The sequence below is a fragment of the Convolutriloba macropyga genome, chromosome 2, assembly GCF_964194025.1.
Source record: "Convolutriloba macropyga chromosome 2, txConMacr16.3, whole genome shotgun sequence".
Taxonomy (NCBI): domain Eukaryota; kingdom Metazoa; phylum Xenacoelomorpha; order Acoela; family Convolutidae; genus Convolutriloba; species Convolutriloba macropyga.
Window position 1 is genome coordinate 28,911,563 of NC_134469.1, and position 21,127 is coordinate 28,932,689.

The 21,127-nt window shown below is 30.2% G+C and overlaps 2 protein-coding genes across 2 annotated transcripts in view; one reads left to right on the top strand and one right to left on the bottom strand.

Moving 5' to 3' along the window:
• LOC142358608 (uncharacterized) overlaps positions 1-21,127 on the top strand; it is a 591,411-nt gene that overhangs the window by 242,347 nt on the left and 327,937 nt on the right. The gene's annotated exons all lie outside the window — the stretch shown is intronic.
• LOC142358597 (uncharacterized) overlaps positions 1-21,127 on the bottom strand; it is a 33,254-nt gene that overhangs the window by 10,029 nt on the left and 2,098 nt on the right. Inside the window, exons 2-3 of the mRNA XM_075410036.1 lie at positions 4,843-4,944; positions 147-279 (exon numbers count right to left, since the gene is read on the bottom strand). Of these exons, the coding sequence (XP_075266151.1) occupies positions 147-279; positions 4,843-4,944 (235 nt within the window). The remainder of the gene's footprint in view (positions 1-146; positions 280-4,842; positions 4,945-21,127) is intronic.

Below are 21,127 nucleotides of genomic sequence, written 5' to 3' on the forward strand. Positions count from 1 at the left end.
TTGGTCCAACAAATCGTTCGCTACTTAAAGCGTGCGCCGTAAAATATTGATTCAAAGAGAGCTTTTAAACGAAGTCCGTTCCCTCTTTTTCGCCATAAAGGAAGCCAACGAAAAGTTACGCGGATTAAAGGACAAAGCATAATTACCTAGTAGCTTCTTGATGTCTTCATTGTTGATAAAGTCAGTGCACTGTTTGTCTTCCTTGTACCCATCCACGCTCCCAGGGTCCACGGGAGAGTGACCTCCTAATGGACTGGCAAACACAACCTCCAGACCAGCCTACATGCAGTTAATACACATCATAATGCATCTATCACCAAACAAAATAGCCCACACATGGCGTCTACAAAATCGATGTAATCAATTCTTTCCATCAAATTTTCAAGTTTGAGGTGAACAATCCTTGATAGACATTTACACTGTTCTTCAACTCCAAAAATCATTAGAGATTATGAAAGAAGATAGAAAAACCATTATGTTTTACCTGGTCTATGATTTTGTTTTTTGTAAAGACTATTTTAAAAAAGCAACGACAAGCGTTATCCGTCTGAGACGAATAGCCGAATAGCTTCACGATATAATGGCCGTACAAGAAAATTTATTTGAAAAAAGCATTCCGAAAAGAGTTTTGAAAATTTAAAATGTATCTCAACGGCATAACGGTAAAAATTCAAAAAGTTCAATTATGTCATTATTGAAATATAAGCAAAATTTTTTAATACCTTTCCCAGTTAGAAACTCGGAAAATCTGTTAATCGACATTGAGAGAAGTTAATTTCAATTGCATTTGTCTGTGATGTTGAAATATCTATTTGATTTTCTACATCTTTTTTCATGAGAACTTAGTGGGCGCCTTCCCGGTGGCTGCCCTGTACAAGATAAAGGGTGTACCATGAACATACTATGGATACATTAGCTTAAAATTTCATAATACTGGAAAAAGTAGGTTTAATTGTTGGTTGATATTCCAATGGGAGTTGAATTTTCCTACCCTTCTTGCTAATTCGTGCTTTATCATATGAACTGGTGCTATATCATGTTTAAAGGTGCATTTTCAATTTTACAATTTTGCATGTCTTGCAATGTTATAAATGATCTTTCTTGTTCATCTTGCCAATATACTGTTTCTCGATACCCATGCAAATATCTTGCAAGTTTTTACAAATCCTGATGTTTTATTAGCAAGTGAATAGTCAATTTCTTGGCAAGTGTTAGCATGTTTCAGTGTTTCGTATCAAGTTTCGATTTTATCTGTTATAAGTGTTTTGGTCTAAAGTTTTTCATTGCTCCTGCCTAAAATAATGACCACCAAGATGTACCAAGAGTATTTGGCCTACCAAGATCTTGGTTTTGTCGAGACTGTCAAGATCTTGCATGTCTTGGCAAGGTGTATCAAGTTTTATTTCACTGGGCAACCTTTTAAAATCAGACTGAAGCTTGGTAGCAAAAAATGAATAACGTTTTGTCAAACTAAGCTTAACAAAGCTCAAATTAAATTTCGCAATTTTCTATGCTCCTAGTAATAAACTTTAGGCAAAAAAGCATCAAAAACGAAAGTGCTGAAATGAATAATGTGAGATGGGTTGAAAAATATTTCAGACCAGAAAAAAATACAACTCGCCAGTCTGTGCAACCATAGTTATCTCCAACTTCCAAAAGATTGTTATCAACTTCCAGACTCCAAAAAAAGTCTTCATACGTTAAACGAAGTTACGACAATCACACGCTTTATGACACTCAACTTGTTGCCAGCATTAACATTAATTAAACTCGCCTGTAATTGATGTACAAGAAGATCTTACGCAAGAAGAACATCACCACTTCGCTGAAAACTCGTGTGCATTACGACGCAGAGGTATAACCCAATATTTCCACCTTAGTAAAAATCTCGCAAAATGTGGATACATAAAATGAATGAAATTAGGAGACAAGCTTTGTATATTATTTTCCGCAAAAGGGCGTTTCGCCATTTGTGCGATATTCAGATAATTTAATTTTGTAAAATAGGTGGCAAGTATTGTAACGTTTCTGCTCATTTTAGGTATCTAATTTACGCAAAAAATTTGTCTCTAAATCGCAATTGAGCCTATATAAAAACCCGGTTTCGGGCATGCAAAAGTAATTTAAAGCTTCATTAATCGATCATGCAAAAGCGATTTGAAGCTTTTAAAGTGATTTAGAGATAGAACTAATGACGCGACAAAATATATTTGCTTAGAAATTTTGTGTTTGTTGTTTTTTTAGAGCAGAGTAAATTCATGTGTGATATACACCCTTTTCTTTTCCAGTACCATTGCAGCAGATACACCACCAGGACGAAATCTATGAAATTATTAGACACCTAATAAACCTGTAAACCTGCAAAGAGTCAAAAAAATTGATAGACACATATAAACCAATTATAGAAACATATAAATTAAAAGAAATCTATAATTAGGCGAAAAAAATGTTGGTTCAAAAAAATAATAGACCCCTGTGAAACAGTAAAAAGACGCAAACAGCGGTCAGGCATTGGAGGGAATTTTCAGAAAAAAAATAATGGACACCCAAAACAGACGCAGAATAGAGGGATTTTAGCAAAAAAAATGCTAGACACCTGTAAACCTGCAAACAGGCGCAAAATGTTGATTCAGAAACTAATAGGCCCCTGTAAACCTGTAAAAAGACGCAAACAGCGCGCGAGCAATGGAGGGACTTTTCAGAAAAAATAATCGACATCCAAAGCAGACGCAGATTTGAGGGATTTTTCAGAAGAAAAGCTACACACATGAAAAACTGTAAATAGACGCAAAAAATTTGAACAATCTCACTAAAACGATCCATTTGCTGCTTTCAAATGCTATCTTTTTATGCACAAATCAGAGGAGTATTAAGTTCAAATTCAACCATTGAGCATAAAAAGAAAAAATGGATAGTCGAGAAATTATTTTATTTTTCAAATTTTAATAAAATTATCTCAAAACAATGGTGTTTGAATACATATAAAAGCCTGAAAAGCCATGGAAAAATAGTGAGGCAACGATCAAGAAAATTGCCTCACTATTTGCGATGATGCTGTTTTCATTTTCGATCACCGTGAAAGGGAAACAGGTATATTTCAGAAATTATTTTTATTTGTCAATTTTTCTGAAAAATCCCTTAAAAAAAGCTTTACGTGATGCCAATTCTCGACCTACAACTCTCATCAAATGAAAACATTATGATAAAACTTGTAAACTACTGACTTAATTGCTATCAATTAATAACGCGCAATAAATTAGGCTTAATTGCTTAAGATACTTTCAATGCGAAATAGAGTTACCTTGCGTGCGAAAAAGAAATACATAAACCAAGCAGATTCGTGATACGTAGCGCGCGAAGAAAACAGGATACACAGCTCGTATCTCAAATTCGCGGTTAAAATTTGGACACTTTTGCGAACACGGGTTGCGCAATTACCTTCAATGTTGCCCGTTTTCGGTAAAGTATCTATTTTTCGCAATATTGTTGCATTTTCAATGTATTAATATAGAAAAAATGAACAAGTGACACGAAGATCGGGCCAATTTGCCCGTGACGATTTGGGTATACCTCTGCGGCTTAATGTGGCATTTTGTGTGCTTTTGAAACCAAAGAGACGTGTTATAGCTCTGGTGTTGTTACTAATTGTCAAAACATCTCCAAAAGCTACTCAGCTAGCCTAATGAAACCTTTCTATGTGTTAACATTGAATTAGGCTTTGGTCGAAAATCATAACTAAATTCACAACAGCTGACGTGAGTTAAAATAATGAAATATCTATGAAGGGCTTTAAAGGTATGAACAACCACATTCCACCGAGCTACAAAACTCAGAGAAAATAGAGCCGAATTGGAATTGTAACTAAGTTTAAATTGATCTCATTCAAGCTAGCTGAATGTGGTTTCACGATAGTAGTAGTGGAAATCAATTGAGGGTTTTTCTATTCTGAAATTAAAGAATTAGAACCTCATAAGGATCAAAAACCGATCAATACTTGGTCGTGCCCATAAAAAGTATCTAATTTTGAAGACAGACTACGAATATAATCAAATTCATTTTAATTAGTCCAGGCGCGCAAATAAATTATTATCAAAGGGTCATCAGCAAAAAATTAGCAGCGCTTGCGACCCTTTCTCATAGAAACCTTCAATTTTAATTATCTGAAATTGATTGAAATTATCTTTCGCTCATTCAAATAAATATCGATGAATCAACTAACCAACTAACTACATTTAACGTGCTAAATTGCAATTTTTTACAACTATTGTGATTTTGCTACACATTTTGAAAAGTTCAATTAATCATTCAGACTTTGAGATTGGAGAAGTTTTAAGCAAAGGACTAATGCAAAATCTACAATATTTTGGATTTGGTACGACCCGAGACTCATAGTCAATGGACTCAGAAACATTATAGCATCAAAAAAGCATAGCAAGTGAACGGAACTTCGATGAAACACGGCAATACTCACATTAAATTCATGAAATATTGGACGATTGGATTTGATAACTTTTGTCTTATCATTTTACAAACCAAGATTAAATGCAAAAAAGCATGTTTTGCTCAAACGCTCACAGTGTCAAAATATCAAAGCATTAAAGGAAATGTCTCTTCAAATTCAAAATTGGTTCGTTTCCATACATGTAAAACACCTCGTTTTAAAAACCCTACTTTCTGTCTGTATTTCCTTCCTCAAATTTGGGCTACGTTCTGCGATTATAGATCATCACAAATGATCGTTATCACCCCCTCCCCCTCCCCCGTGCCAAACTCGAAGTTTAGAGTCGTGGGAAAAGGATATCTAATAAAATGAGTTCTGTGGATTTGGTGGTGATATGTTACCTGTGTGAACTCGTGGTAAGGGTGGGCCACTTCCGGAAGGTAGAATCCTGTCTTCTTGCCCGTTTCCCCCAATTTAGAGTTATTTGTCACCACCATCAACACCTGTTAACAAGCGAGGGTTTCATGTACTAAATTTGTTGCAATTTCAAAAGAAGTCAAGATAGCTTGCCCGGGTTGACTACAAGTTGTAATCAAAGTACTTTCGTGCTATGAAACATTGACTTCGTCGTAAATAAAACATTAAGTGTACATATTACGTGCAAAAAGAGCTATCTTGTTAGATTCTTGCAGAAAAAAAGGATTATCTTGTATAATCTTGTCTATGCATAATCTTGCAACATAATTAACCATTCGAAATTGACTGGGAAAGTCAATATTGGTTAAAAGCAAATTTTTCATAAATTGTAAAGTTCCATGACTACACAATAATAGTTCCATGACTAAGGACACAATAATAGGAACAATTGTATTAATTATAATAAACAGTAGTGGGTAAAAGGTTCTATCCAAGCCAAAAACTCAACCCTAACGGGTACTTAGATGATCACATTTTGCTTGGATGATCACATTTTACCCACTACTACATACTCATTTTTGCTTGAATAATCACCTTTTATCCACAACTACATAACCACTAAATATACACTTAAACAATTAATCTAAACAAAGCACTGATTTTTGCTTTAATAATCATCTTTTATCCACAATTACGTACTCGTTTTTGTTTGGATAATCATCTTTTATCCACTACTTATATGCATCACTACATATACACATTAATCTATATTTCCCTTTCTTATACAATTAAAAACAATCAATTCCTGTCTCAATTAGTGCAATCCACTAGTAAAGAGTTAAGCTGGTAGTTAACCATGATAGCCCCGGTTCTATCCCCCACTGGATACCACCTTTTATCCACTACATATATCCAATACTGCATACACTCATTACTCTATATCCCCTTAATATACAATTAAAAACATGTCTTGTCTTACTTAGTTAAATCCACTTGTACAGACTTAAGCTGATAATTAACCGTTATCAGACAGATAGTTTGGGTTCTAAACCCACTGACTCCAGTGGACGTCTCCAGATACTAGTGTAACTAAGAAGACAGTGTAAAAAGCACGTAAAACCAAATTGCAAAAATTGGTGTAACCACTTCATGGATCTGTGAAGCCACTTTGTGGATAACTTAAACAAAAAAATAGCTTTTTTTAACCCTAAATCCACTGATATGTTGATTTACATTACACCTTATACAAATTATATATAGATTTGGATCATCAAAATGTATGTTCATATGAGTAATATGATCTCTATTCATAAAGTGACCTTTACAGGTATAACATTCAGATAAACTATCTAAACATTTACTGCAACATTTTCCCCACGATTTATCTTTACGACTATCACATTTTTTGGATCAATACAATTTTAATTTTTATTTTTTCAAAAATAAATATTTGTCCGTAAAAAATAAAGATATCTAAATTAGAAAATGTAAACTTTTGTTATATATGTGATTTGGCTTTCGAAATAGGTAAACAAATTGTCAAACACAGTTTAAGTGATGAACACTTAAACAGAGCTAGAAAGGAGTATGAAGATGAGGTGGAAGATGAAACTATGGAGAGAGTGTATGATTCAGATCAAGAGGAATACTTTTTCACACCTAAAATCCAAACAAAAACTTAAACTAAAACTGAATCCTCAGATAAAACTATGAAGAGGGTGTATGATACAGATGTAGATGATCACATTCTCAAACCTAAAGAAAATATTGAGCCCAAAGCTGTAGTACCATGTTGGGCCTGTGGTAAAACCATTAAAAAATAGACAGCTCTACAAACTCATATGAATAAACAATGGAGGGAGAACATAGCTACAACTAATGATTATGTTGTTAAATCAAGTTTTAATCAGAACAGATATATACTACTAAATTAAAAAATGAACTTATCGAAAATATCAATGAGTCAGTAGATTATATATTAAGTGAATTTATACCATTTAAATCATATAAAATAAAATCACTATTAAGAAGAGAACGTTAGATGGGACCCAAAGACTACTAATATAAACTTTAGAACAGAAGAGTATATGACTAAAGATTTTCGACTCGATATAAATCAATGGCTTGATTATTCTAAAGAAACATATGAAGGTTATGGTTATGACTACAAGTGTATCGGTGTGACAGATATACAATTAAGTTTACAAAAAACGAAACCATCACTAGGATCTTTTACTGAACTAACAACTGATTTAAGAAGTAAAACAAAAGCAATATTAAATATCAAAAGTAATAAATTTAATTGTCTTCGTTTATGTATTACAGCAGCATTATACCCCGTAACTGCAGATGCTACTAACAAAAAAAATAACAATAATTTAGTTGAAGACTGGGAAGATGATGAATATGTGTATGATTATTTATAAAAAACAGAATGAATAACACTAATATATAGTTTTACAGGCCTTCAACAGAAGATAATCGGTCTACGACCATTAATAATTCAAAAATAGAACTACTAGAGAAATGCTCAGACCTGGTCACAGGCCGTAGGAATGTAAGAATACTAGTCTGGGATGAACACTGTGCTTTAAATAAAAACATAGAAGTAATATTAGAAAGACCTAATACTGAAAACACAAAGTATTGGTTTTGTGATAATTGTACTTATTGGTTTCCCACTCAACAAAAATATGAAACTCATGAATGCTGCACAGAAACCAAACCAAAGATTGGTTGCCCTGAATTAAAACAAATCATGTTCAAGAACCATCAAACAACAGGAAGTGAAGAATGTTATCTATAGTGATATCGAATGTTATATGCAAGGTGCTAAAAAAACTGGTGATAATACATATAAAATATTTTACCATATACCTATTGCTATTGGCTTTAGTTGTAATGGTCATTATGAATCATATTTTGGTCTGGGCTGTATCAAAAATTTATTAGAAATAGAAACTGAGAATAATTTCAACCTAAACAAAACTGTGATATTTAATAAAGAAAATCAATAATATCAAGAAGCCAATAACACTCGTCATATATGTAGTAAAGCATGTGTGATTAAAGTTAGTGGTCACTGTCATGAAACAGTTAAATATAGAAATTCTGCATCTAATATTTGTAATTTAAAGTTTAGACAACAAAACTTCATTCCTGTTATATTTCAACGGTAAAGGTTATGACTTCAATCTATTTTTCAACGAGCTGTTTAAATAGAATGATGATAAGAGAAGAGAAAATGTATTACCTAGTACTAATGGTAAAGCTAGATTATTTAGAGTGGGTATACTAAAATTTATAGATAGTTACGGTTCTATGACAATGACTCTTGATAAAATGTCTAATGTCTAAGTTATTAAAAGTAAAACATTATATCCTTATGAATACTTTAAAGATGAAAATAGCAAGAGTAATATATTAGGTTATCTATCAATAGAAGATTTTAGATAATCACTAACAATTAAGTAACCACTCCAAGCTGAAGTTGACAAGTTTAAAAGAAGTAATAGTAAGAAAACAGGTAAAGAAATAACACTAGTGTATATGGAGAATGATGATAGAATATTAAAATACTGTTTCAATTCATATGTTAAGTTAAACATAGACACACATAAACTCAATCCTCTACATTATATTAGTCTACCTGGTTACAGGTTTGATTGCTTCCTAAAATTAAGTAAAGTTGAATTAGATACTTTACAAGATGAACAAAGGCTAAAAGATTTCATTAGTGTTATAGGAGGTGGTATATGTCGTGTTATGGCTGATAGATATGTTAGTAATGGTGAAACATGGACAAAGTCCCATAGTAATAGAAATATCTGGTATATTGATGCCAACAATTTATATGGTTATGCATTAATGCAGAAATTTCCATATAAAGATTTCCAGTTTATTACCACCATATATACTCCAGATGATAGTGAGTATGGCTATTGGCTTATCTGTGATTTTGATTACACAAGTGAATGTAAAGATAGAACTAGTAACTTTCCACTACAATTTCTTAGAAGAGAAGTAGAAGATAATTGAATAGGATAAAAAAAGACCGCCAAATTCTTCAAAACGTGAGAAACTAATAATAGATCATAACGATAAATATGAATATCCAATACACTATAGAAAGTTACAGTTTGTTGTTACGATGGGTATAAAAATTATTAATGTTCATAGAACTGATAAATTCAAACAAGACAATACTATTCAAGATTATATTGAACTTAATACTAAGATGAGAACAGAAACTAAAAATGAGACCGAGAAAGATATATTTAAATTAATGAATAATTATCTATTTGTTAAAGTAGTGACAATCCATTAAAGTAGTTAGAAGCTAAGATTCTATCAGATGAATATGAAATACTAAAAACTTTTATTAAACCGACATGTTAAGATTATGGTAATTAGATATGGTAGTTATAGTCTAATAGAATATTTTAAGAAGGAGATGAAATATGATAAAGCAATATACTTAGGCTCAACTGTATTAGAACTCAGCAAACTCCACTTGTTTGATTTCTTTTATAATGTATTACGACCATCTCTCAAAGATCTAACGATACATTATATGGGTACTGATAGTTTTGTATTAAGTTTTACTGAAGGTAATATCCCCGATGAATATATGGACTTAAGTAATTGAGATATACCATTTAAAACCAATAGTAAAATACCGGGTAAATTTAAACATGAACTAAGGAGTAAAGAAATAGAAGAATTCATAGCACTAAAACCAGAGACTTATAGCTTTAAGAATGGTACCGCAAAAAAGAAAGGAATAAAGAAAGAAAACAATGGTAAACATGAGGACTATTATAATGCATCAATGTATGACAAAGAAAAAACTGTAAATGAATGTAGAATACAAAAAGTAGGAGATAAAATGGCTACTACAAAAACTAGTAAGAGAAGTCAAAGTAGCTTTCATGATAAAAGATTTTATGAAAATAATATTAAACGCTATCCACATGATGAGAATCTATATTTATTCAAAAAAGATCTAGTAAATAAAATTATTGCTGCATCATTGGAACAATTAACAGATTTAAAGTTAGACAAAAAAGATAACAAAGACCTACTTATAAATAATATTGAAAAATTAACTATTAATGATGATAGACATTTAATCCTTGCTGCTAATAAACTATATAATGGCTTAACTTTATTTTTATCTTAACAAAAAAAAATTACCAGGCTAGATAAATTTATAGAATTAAACAACCCAGAGAAACCAAATAAAAGACATGGACTAGAAGATAAATTAGGAAAACACAAATAATATGGTGAAATAAAAGAGTTATTTGATCCTTCAACTAAAACTTTAAATGATTATAATGGAAAGAACTTATCTGTTAGTTTATCAAACATTAAGAGCAATAAGTTGGCAAAATCAAGAGATAGATAAACAAACAAGAGCAATCGAGGAAATTGCTTCACAGATAGGCGAAACTTTTTCACGGATCGGTGAAACCGATCCACGGATCGATAAAGCATTTATGATGTCTAATGAATTATCAGTGAATTCTAATGAAGCCACATTGAAAACTCGAATTATAGAAGGATTTATAATTGACACAGACACAGCTAATATTATTCGTTTAATGGGAGTTCAATCTAACTCCACTTACATTTAAAGTACGGAAATTTAGATAATGGGGAATTTGAAATGAATGGTGTTAAAGTAACTTATCCAGATAATTCATTTTTAGTCAGGGATAATATATTTGAATTTTCAGATAAGTTCATTAACTTTTTTATTAACCTATGTGTAACATATGGTAATATCGAGAAAGATGAAAAACTAAAAGATTTTTGCTAGCTATTAGATATCATACAGGAAAAGGCGATAAGAGAAGGAGTAGATATAGAACAATAAAACGTATAATAGAGGATAGAGGGGATTACTATTGTAAGTGTTTAACCAAAGACAAAGTCATCAATCCACGAAGTTACCAAGTAATTGGTTTAGTATAAAGATTAGAATTACTAATACTAGAAACAAAAGCTGGCCATAAGGGTTTATATGATATGTTGAAGATATCTAAACAACTTTCATCTACGAATAATATTAATTAAGAACAGCTAGATAATTTTGTTTTTATTTATGGTAAATGGGTGAAACTATGAGTACGTCAATCAGTGAAACTGCTTCGCAGTTGAGCAAAGCTATGACTACGTCCATAATGAAAAAGCAAGGCTAAACAACAACTACTGGCTAAAGAAGTTTTCAGTCCTCAAATAACAAAGTTTAGGCGAGAAAGAATAACACCATTATATAAAGATGAAACATGGTCAGCTGATTTAATTGATAAAACTTCCTTATGAAAAAACAATAATAATTATAAGTTTCTATTAACTGATAAAAATATATTCACAAAATATGCATGGGCTATGCCCTTAAAGAATAATTTCGGCATATCTATAACTAATGGTTTTAAAATAGTTTTAGGCAGAGACCGAAAACCAGAAAAGTTATGGGTAGATAGAGGTAGTGATTTTTCCAATAAAACATTTAAATCTTTACTTAAAGAACATAACACTGAACTATATTCTACTTATAGCGATTTAAAGGCTGTATCTATAGAGAGATTTAATAGAACGTTATTACACACAACTAATAAACCAATGTTCATCAACGGGGATGGTAATTGGGTAAATATATTAAGTGATATTGTTGTAACATATAAAATATACATACAACAACTAATAAAACACCCGTTGATGCTTCCAATAATCCTGAAAACGTTAGACATATAATATCTACTTCTACCAAGATTAAACCAAAACTTAAAGTTGGTGATTATGTTAGGAATGCTGACAAACGTAACATTTTCTCTAAAGTTTACACCTCTAACTGGAATAGAAAATTATTAAAAATATTGAAGTTCTAAAAACCCAACCACCAACGTATAGAATGGAAGATATTTATGGTGAAATTATAGAAGGTAAGTACTATAAGCAGGAATTATTAAAATCTGAGTTTGACTTTGAATCTAAAAATAAAGTTTTAGAATCTTTAGATATAGAACTATGGTCAGCTACACAGTAGATCAGGGAACCCGCTTTGCAGATTTAAATCTTTCTGTAAACAAAAACTAAGATGACAAGAAATAGATTCAACTAGGCTAAACAAGCATCATCATCAAATGCTAGTCTATCAGCAAGTAATGCTCGCCATTTATTCTTAGATAATGATAAAATTGACATGAAAGATACCTATAAAATTATAAATGTACATCCTCAATGTATGAAAAAGATGTTGTTAATAAAGAGTATTGTGACAATAAGTTTTTATCATTTAATAATAAACTAAATATTTTAAGTAAAAACATAACTGAACCAAGAAAAGGTGAATTTGAAGAGGTAACAACAGAACAACCAAAGTCAAACATTATTGGTTTATGATCATCTACAACAAGCGGGGATACTGTATGGATTGATGATAAGACAGTTGAACTCGTTTCTCTTAACTCAACTATTATATCCACATTAGCCAATAAGTTAAATGAATTTGAAACTAATATTGTTCAATATGGCAAGTTTCCGCTGATAGCATTTCTAAATATAAAGGATTGAAAAATGAGTTTGATAACAATAAGTTTAATCCGACAATTAAAGATATTCATTTAGGTGATGCGTGTGTTGAGAGATGGAAAGGTTTGAGAGAAATTCACAAATTATTAGTAAAGACTGTTATAAAATATATGATTGCTATATTATTTGAAGGTAAACTTATTGATAGCAAAGAACAAGCAAAACTTGAGATGCATTGATTTTTTTAAAGAATGAAATATATTATAATGAAAGAAATTGATAGTATTTTACTACTGAAAACAAGTCAACAGCACCGAGTGAGCGATTACAATATCAAAAATTATCAATCGCTAATGAACAATACAAAAACAATAAAATCCTAGCTAATAATAAACTTAATATTAATATTACCATCATAAAAGATTAGAAATTATTATGAACCTGAAACCAATAACTAAAAGAAGAAATTAAGTAGACATAACAATTATATTAACAAAGCTGAGATAACAGAAATAATATTATCATCAATAGCAACAACTACAACTAAAACATCAGTTGCCTTAACAGGTATAGGATTACCTTATTCTATACCCACAGCTTTTGCAACAGCAACTGTTTCTGGTTCATCATCTAAAACAATTAATACCAAAATAAGAAACAAAATTAAAAAGTATTCACAAATGTATGTTTTAAGTAAACAGTTTAGTGATAAGTTTAATAAACTATATACTAAATCAATGAATGATAATTAAATAGATAATGATAATTATAATGAATTATTTAAGGTGTATGAGGAACATAAGAAGAATAAGAAAAAAAATTGAGTGTTTTTTTAACTGAGGTTATTAATTAATAGTAATATTTTTAGTAAAAATAATTTCATTAAGCAATAATAATACTAATATTAATATATATAAATAAGATTAGATCTATATTTAGTCATAGTTATGATCATAGTCGTAGTTATAGTCATAGTCTTATTCATAGTCATGGTTATACCCATGTTCATAGATAAATTTATACCCATAGCTATATTTATATTTATATTTAAACTCTAATTTAATTACTTCATCTTATTTGGACCTAAGTAGAAACCCCTTTCTTTCTTGTACTACTTTATACCTTCACCCTTCTCCAGTAGTTGCAAATTGAATTAGATCAGGTGTGGCTGATAAAGGTGCTCAAGGGTTTTTACATGCAGCCACACTTCCTATTTTACTTGCTATTTCTAATGCTCTCACTGGGTTGTTAGCAATTTTCCTTCCAAAGTTAACTGCTGCTTTACCAACACTTATAAAGAAATCTTTCAATCCCTATGCTTCTATTGTTGCATCACTGACAGTCATTGACTGATTTCTCTAACATTTACTACAATTACACTTTAACATTTTAGTTCCTTTATCTGTAATAAATCCTCTTATTTTATTAGTACCATTATAATGTCTACCACCAACACAATATGACTTAGCTTTAAATTTCTGTAGAAGACCCATATTTATAGATTAAAAAGTTATCGAATGTAAAAGGTATAACCCCTTTGTCATAAAAAAAACCTAAAGCCTAACTACTACCTAAGACTATGACCAAGCATGAAGCTAAGTGTCTAGCTCTAGAGAAAAAAAAGAAATTAAATCTTATTTATAATAAGGGTTTTGCTAAGACATCTAGGAAATAAATATGACTAGAGTAACTGATAAAACGAAAGTTTTATTGAAATATTAACCATAAATACTACTAAATTGTTAACAATAACTATTACTTAAGTATTATTAAAGTATTCTTTACAACGATTACTAAAGTATTAACTATAATTATTACTAAAGTATTTTTAAAGTATTAACTATAACTTTTACTAAAGTATTAACTCTAACTATTACTGCAGTATTAGATAGAACTATTACTAAACGATAAACTAAAACTAAAATACAATAGGCTTCTGGCTATTAATCTCTACGATACTATAAGCCTCAGGCTATTAGTTTCCTTATGAAACTATATCAATTATCTTACTACCATCACTATTACCACTAATAAACCTTCTAGTTAACAATAATGCATGGTATATAATATCGGCAACATCACGAGCAATTTTGCAATTAATTTATATTGCTTCTGCTCTCTTATGATCTCTTTGATATCTAGTATCAAATAAGTATAACCTATCACTACTTTTAAATGTTCTAAGATTTATATATGGTATAATACTATCTAGTAATCCATTATAACTTCTACTAAAACTTACAATCTCTTTATATGCAACATTATAAATATTAGAACCATAATTAATAATCATTCTATCTTCAGAATAGGTGACACTACCAATCTTACCTAAAGATTCAGTAACACCCATTTCCATGATTATACTAGAATCATTAGTTTGCTAATCAGCGTTATTAATTTCAAAAGCCTCTATAAAATATCTCAAAACCACTCTCTACGCTTATATCAAATAAGAAGTAGAAAGCATCTGGTACATTCTTGTAAAATCTTCTTTGAAAGAAGCTAAAGTCTGTATTATTCTTTTTACTCAATCCTTTCTGTACAATTATTCTTTTACTATTATCATTACTAGGATCAATACAGGGTACAAACCAAGCTATATCTCTAATTTCTGTATTACAATCATAAGCTACTGCACTAGCTCCTGAATTAACTCTAAAAATTGTTCTTAACTTGAAGCCTCTGCCATATATAATCTTTTCTTAATCATTTATAAATCCAAATAGATCTTTCATTTTAATCATCATATACATATGACCTCTTTGTGCAGCAGCAGCATGATTGCATTTCAATTGACTATCTCTCTCTCTTTCATCTCTAACAGAATCATTTTCATATTCATCACTAGTGATAGCTAGTAATTTGTACATTAATAGATTAGGATGACAAGGATCTATATAATCGGTTGTTTTACCACAAGTAGTTTTTAGTTTGATAGAACTTAATAGTGCCATTACACTATAGTTCATTAATCTAACGTTAGCATCAATAGCTAATATACCACCGCCATTACTTGAAACCATATACTCTGTCTCTAAACAAGATTCGTGTATGTTTAAATGATTCTATTCTCTACTAATTAAAATATTAAAATTATTTTTTTCCGTATTAATTGTTGATTGTTTGGTTTATAACATATTATTTTGCTTTTGTGTACGTCATTGTTATTCATAAACTGTCTAATTATTTCAGAGTCCATTTTTATTAGCTAAAAAATGACTGACAACTGAAGCTTTAACTAAAACTAAAGAACAACACACACTTAACTTTAGAATGATAAAATCAAAAGAAAAGTTTAACTTTAGTGAACCTACACTTAACACAACAAAATTCGGTTTGATTAGATTATCGGTTTATAACTCAGTGTTTAATGTGAATGGAAGGAATAATCAATTTTTATATGAAAATAATATTTTAGCTTTGATACCAGGTGCATATGAATTAACTGAAATAGCAGAATTAAAGAAAGAAGAAACTAATGGTAATGTTATAATAGACCCCGATAAGAACACAATAAATTATATAATGGAAACCAAACAAGATACACATAAAATTGATGTAGAAAACTCAATAGCCTCATTACTACGATTAAGAAAAATAGTATTTGAACGAGATAAATAAACATCTTAAAAGATTATTGAAATTATGGGTCTTAGTATTATTAACATTCATTGTAATCTGATATCTGGTGTAAAAGATAATTGTAATAAAACATACACATTATATACTTTTACTCAAACAGAACCACCAGGCTACTTGATAAATATGCCAACTAAAATCTTATATCAAAATGTATAAAAAAAAGAATACAATACATTGAATTTCATATTAAAGATGAGTATGGAAGACCAACTGATTTGAAGATGTGTTGTTTTATTTTATATTTGATTTAATCTTTATCTATAATAATAGTTTTAATCATAGATATAGTAATAGTTATATATATATATATATATATATATATATATATATATATATAGATATAGATATAAACATAGTCATAGTCATAGACTTAGACATAGTCATAGGCTTAATCAAACTCATAAAAACAATCAAACTACAATACTCTCAAATCCCAATTAATTCTTAATTTACCATTAATATTTTTGTTTTGAGATATATCAATAGCAAGATAGTTATAAAGCTCTCTCCGTACTTCATTACATAATTTAGTAAAATCTTTTTAATCAAGTTCAGAATCATTAAAGAAATCTTGATATATAGATGTGAGGAGTTTACCTCTTTGTTCAAATAGAAAAAATAGATTACAATTCTCTCCAACACTATGTCTATCTAATGAGAAAAGAATTTGATTAAGATGTATCTTGTTACTTTTATTGTCTACTTCTACAGAAGTATTCATTAATAACTGGTTCTTTTGCTTTAACATCATCTAATATCATAAGTTTCTTTGGTAGTTGATCAGGAGGGGGTAAATATTTTACATCATTAACAAACTCAACAATTGTTTTTACTTTACAACTCTCTACACCCTCATGTTGATAACCAGTAGGACCAATGATGTATAGTTTATCAAAATATATATTACTTATAATTAATTCTTTTAACAAGAATGTCCTACCACCGTCACTAGGACCAGATATTTTACATCTAAAGCTCTCAGGGTATGCAGCATTAACAAAAATATGTTCATCACTTAACCGTGATTGTAGATTTCCATTAACATTAAAAGAAATATTATTAGTATAACAGTTTCTCGGGTTAGTAGGATTTTCTTTGCTGTTAGGTTTACCCCTTTGATGTTTTTCAGTAAATAGATATATAATTTTATCTTTATCTTTATCTTCATTTTAGACATGGTGAAATATGGACGGAGTCCAATTGTCATTTTCTTGCCATAGGCTGTGGCTGGAACCCGTTGACATTAACATTGACATTATAATGATCAATATCATTATCTTCAACATCACAATCTATACTACGATTACTACTATAACTTAAACACAAATTTCATTATATTTTCTAAGATGAAATAACTTGATTAATTAAAATATTGAAAGCACTCTTAATTCTAAATCTTCTATCAATAAGATAGATCATATATAAACAATAAACACCACTATAAGATTCATTATATTCTTGTATTCTCTCATCTAATCCTAGATCAACATATTTTTTTAAGAATAATGGTGGAGTCCCAACACCAAAATTATCAACGTAATGTGTCTTACCACCTTCTCTCCTTATAACTGGAACCCACTGAGTACCATCAGTTGGATGTAAATTAACAATTAAAGTTGAAGTTGTTTTCATTAATGTTATCTGATTTCCGATCTCTCATTATTATTTCTATAGGTATTAAACTTATATCTCTACCTATATCTTTTATTTTAATAATACTCATAGCTTCATTATCAATATTATCAATTTTTTTTTGAATTCCTCAAAAGTTAAAACCAACTTTTCATGATTAAAAAATGGAGACGGGTAGTTTAGTTATAATATTAGTTTAATTTATAATATATGATTCAATACCAAGTAAATATGCAAAACTAGAAAACAACTTTGGTGGATTCGTAGATAGATATATGGTGAATTTGAGAAGTCACCAGTACATACTATAATTTATGGTGGTACTAGAACAGGAAAGACTCATTTTGTTAGACAACATTTAAAATTATATAGAGATCAAACTTCAACTGAGGGATTAAGTCCTTGTGTATTTAGAGAAAATGAGAATATGACAGAAACTAAGACTGGAACTATGATTGAAACTAAGACTAGAACTATAGTTAAAACTAGAACTAAACCATAAGATCAATCCTTTGATGTAGTCCTTAGAGCAAATTGCTGATTATATCTGGGATGAAATCAGTTCACGGTTACAGAAGGATAAACATGAAGTCAAAGACCAAGGCAAAGATCAGAGAGGCGGCTCCACAGATGATGATAAAGACCAAGTCAAAGACCAAATGTCCATAACTATAGTATGCAAAGATGAAAGGGATTGAATAGATCCAAAAACAAATAGAGTCTATACTGATTTTCATAAGTGTGATATAAATATCATCACAAAGGAAATATGCCAGAATTTGAAAATAGTGTAATTGTTCTAGATAACATAGGTGATAAGTTTAATAAGGATATAGCTTCTTATTTCACAGATGGAAGACATAAAATTCAAAAATTTGTATTAAGTCAAAAACCAGCTCAAATAATTAATACAGCAAAAAGTAACTGTGATACTATTTATATAACAACTTAGAATGGTGCTGATCTACTTAATAATTTTAATATAACATATGGCTGTTATCATAAATTCCACGATATAATTAAAAAGTTGAAAATTAGCTATTATAAAAACACAGCCGGAGTGGCTTTTAATCTTCATTTTGGTATAATTAAAAAAAATATCAAAGAGGATACTTTTGATATTTTTGATAGAAATAAAACTATGATCTACGGTTCAAGAATTGGTTTCTGAGATAGAAAAGCTTTTATTATAAATGGAGGACTATCAAGTGTAGATGAAGTTATTTCATATATGAAGCCACTAATGATAAATCCCACAGATAGAAATATTATTAACCCCGATAATTATAAGTTCTAGCAATAAATTTGTTGCATCAAAAAATATTGAATTACAGAATCATGTTTTACAAAAATAGTTGAAGCTAATTGGTTAAAATTTGCATCAACTTTCATTGGAATTATGAGTACAGTTATTATGATGTATAGTTACATGAGTCCTGATACTACAATGATAACTGCTGGTCATGAAGCAGTAGGTGCAAGTACTATGTTAAATAGAACAAATAAGTTGGATAAGGGGACTTCGTCCATGTTTCACCATGGCCATAGTTACGTTTATGGCAATGGGACTTTGTTTATCAGAGACCCTGCTTCGCAGATGTTTCACCATGACCATGATTATAGTTATGACAATAGTTATGGTTATGACAATGGTTAAGACAATGCTTATGACAATGCTTATGACAATAGTTATAGCAGTGGTTTGGAAATGGTTATCACAACAGATTTCACCTGCAGCCTGTGGCTAATGGTTATGGTAATAGGACTCCATCCACATTTCACCAAAACAAGACAAAGACAAAGATAAAACAGACAACCAAAGTGATCACTTAAATGAAGGCTGGACAAAATCAGATATTTTTTTTGATAAATAAAATCAAAAAGGCTTCAAAAAGGGGCTTTTAAACGATCGATTTGAGTAGAGTGAAAAATTTAGTGAAGATCTTGCTAATTATATCAGAGATAAATTAGCTAGGAGGAATGAACAAATTTTAGATAAAAGATGTAACTATATTACTTTTAATACTCGGGGTTATGAATAATTAGATGAGTGTTTCAAATCTAAAGATCACTCTCGATATTTAATTGAACTTTTAACCCATTGTAATTGATAACTTATAAGTGTTCAAAGAACAGTTGTAAATATATGTGTGGCACTTTTGCAAATCTAGTTTTTCATTATCATTTATTTCATAAAGTTAAAATGGATAAATGTGTATGTGGATATAAATTAATCAATGGTGTTTGTGCTGATATTGAATGTCCTTTTGAAAAGTCTTTTGGGGATAATATTAACATTGGTCCTAACATTGATACTAACATTGGTCCTAACATTGATCCTAACATTGATCCTAACCTTGTTCCTAACAAATAAATTGGATAATGGGACTTCGTCCATGTTTCACCATGGCCATAGTTATGTTTATGGCAATGAGACTCCGTCTATCAGAGAACCTGCTTCGCAGATGTTTCACCATGACCATGATCATAGTTATGACAATAGTTATGGTTATGACAATGGTTAAGACAATGCTTATGACAATAGTTATGGTAGTGGTTTTGGAAATGGTTATCACAACAGGTTTCACCTGCAGCTTGTGGCTAATGGTTATGGTAATAGGACTCCGTCCACATTTCAACATAACAAGACAAAGACAAAGAAAACAGACAACCAAAGTGATCACTTAAATGAAGGCTGGACAAAATCAGATATTTTATTTGAAAGATATATAAATAAAATCACAAAGGCTTCAAAAACGGGGCTTTTAAACGATCGATTTGAGTAGAGTGAAAAATTTAGTGAAGATCTTGCTAATTATATCAGAGATAAATTAGCTAGGAGGAATGAACAAATTTTAGATAAAAGATGTAACTATATTACTTTTAATACTCGGGGTTATGAATAATTAGATGAGTGTTTCAAATGTAAAGATCACTCTCGAAATTTAATTGAAATTTTAACCCATTGTAATTGATAACTTATAAGTGTTCAAAGAATAGTTGTAAATATATATGTGGCACTTTTGCAAATCTAGTTTTTCATTATCATTTATTTCATAAAGTTAAAATGGATAAATGTGTATGTGGCTATAAATTAATCAATGGTGTTTGTGCTGATATTGAATGTCCTTTTGAAAAGTCTTTTGGGGATAATATTAACATTGGTCCTAATATTGAGCCTAACATTGATCCAAACATTGATCCTAACCTTGTTCCTAACATTGATCCACGAAGTGGCAGCTCGGTTGATCCTATAGTTGATCCAGAATCCATTGCACCCGTGGCTTTCAGCCAGTCAAGTAATATGAACAGTAAAGAAAAGATTTAAAAAAAGTTAAGATTTAAAAAAAGATTTTAAAATGAGTTAAGAGAAGAGTTAAGAGAAAGGATTAAAAAAACAGATAAGAATGGTATAATAGATAAAAGAAATATAACAAATAATAAAACAACTGGATA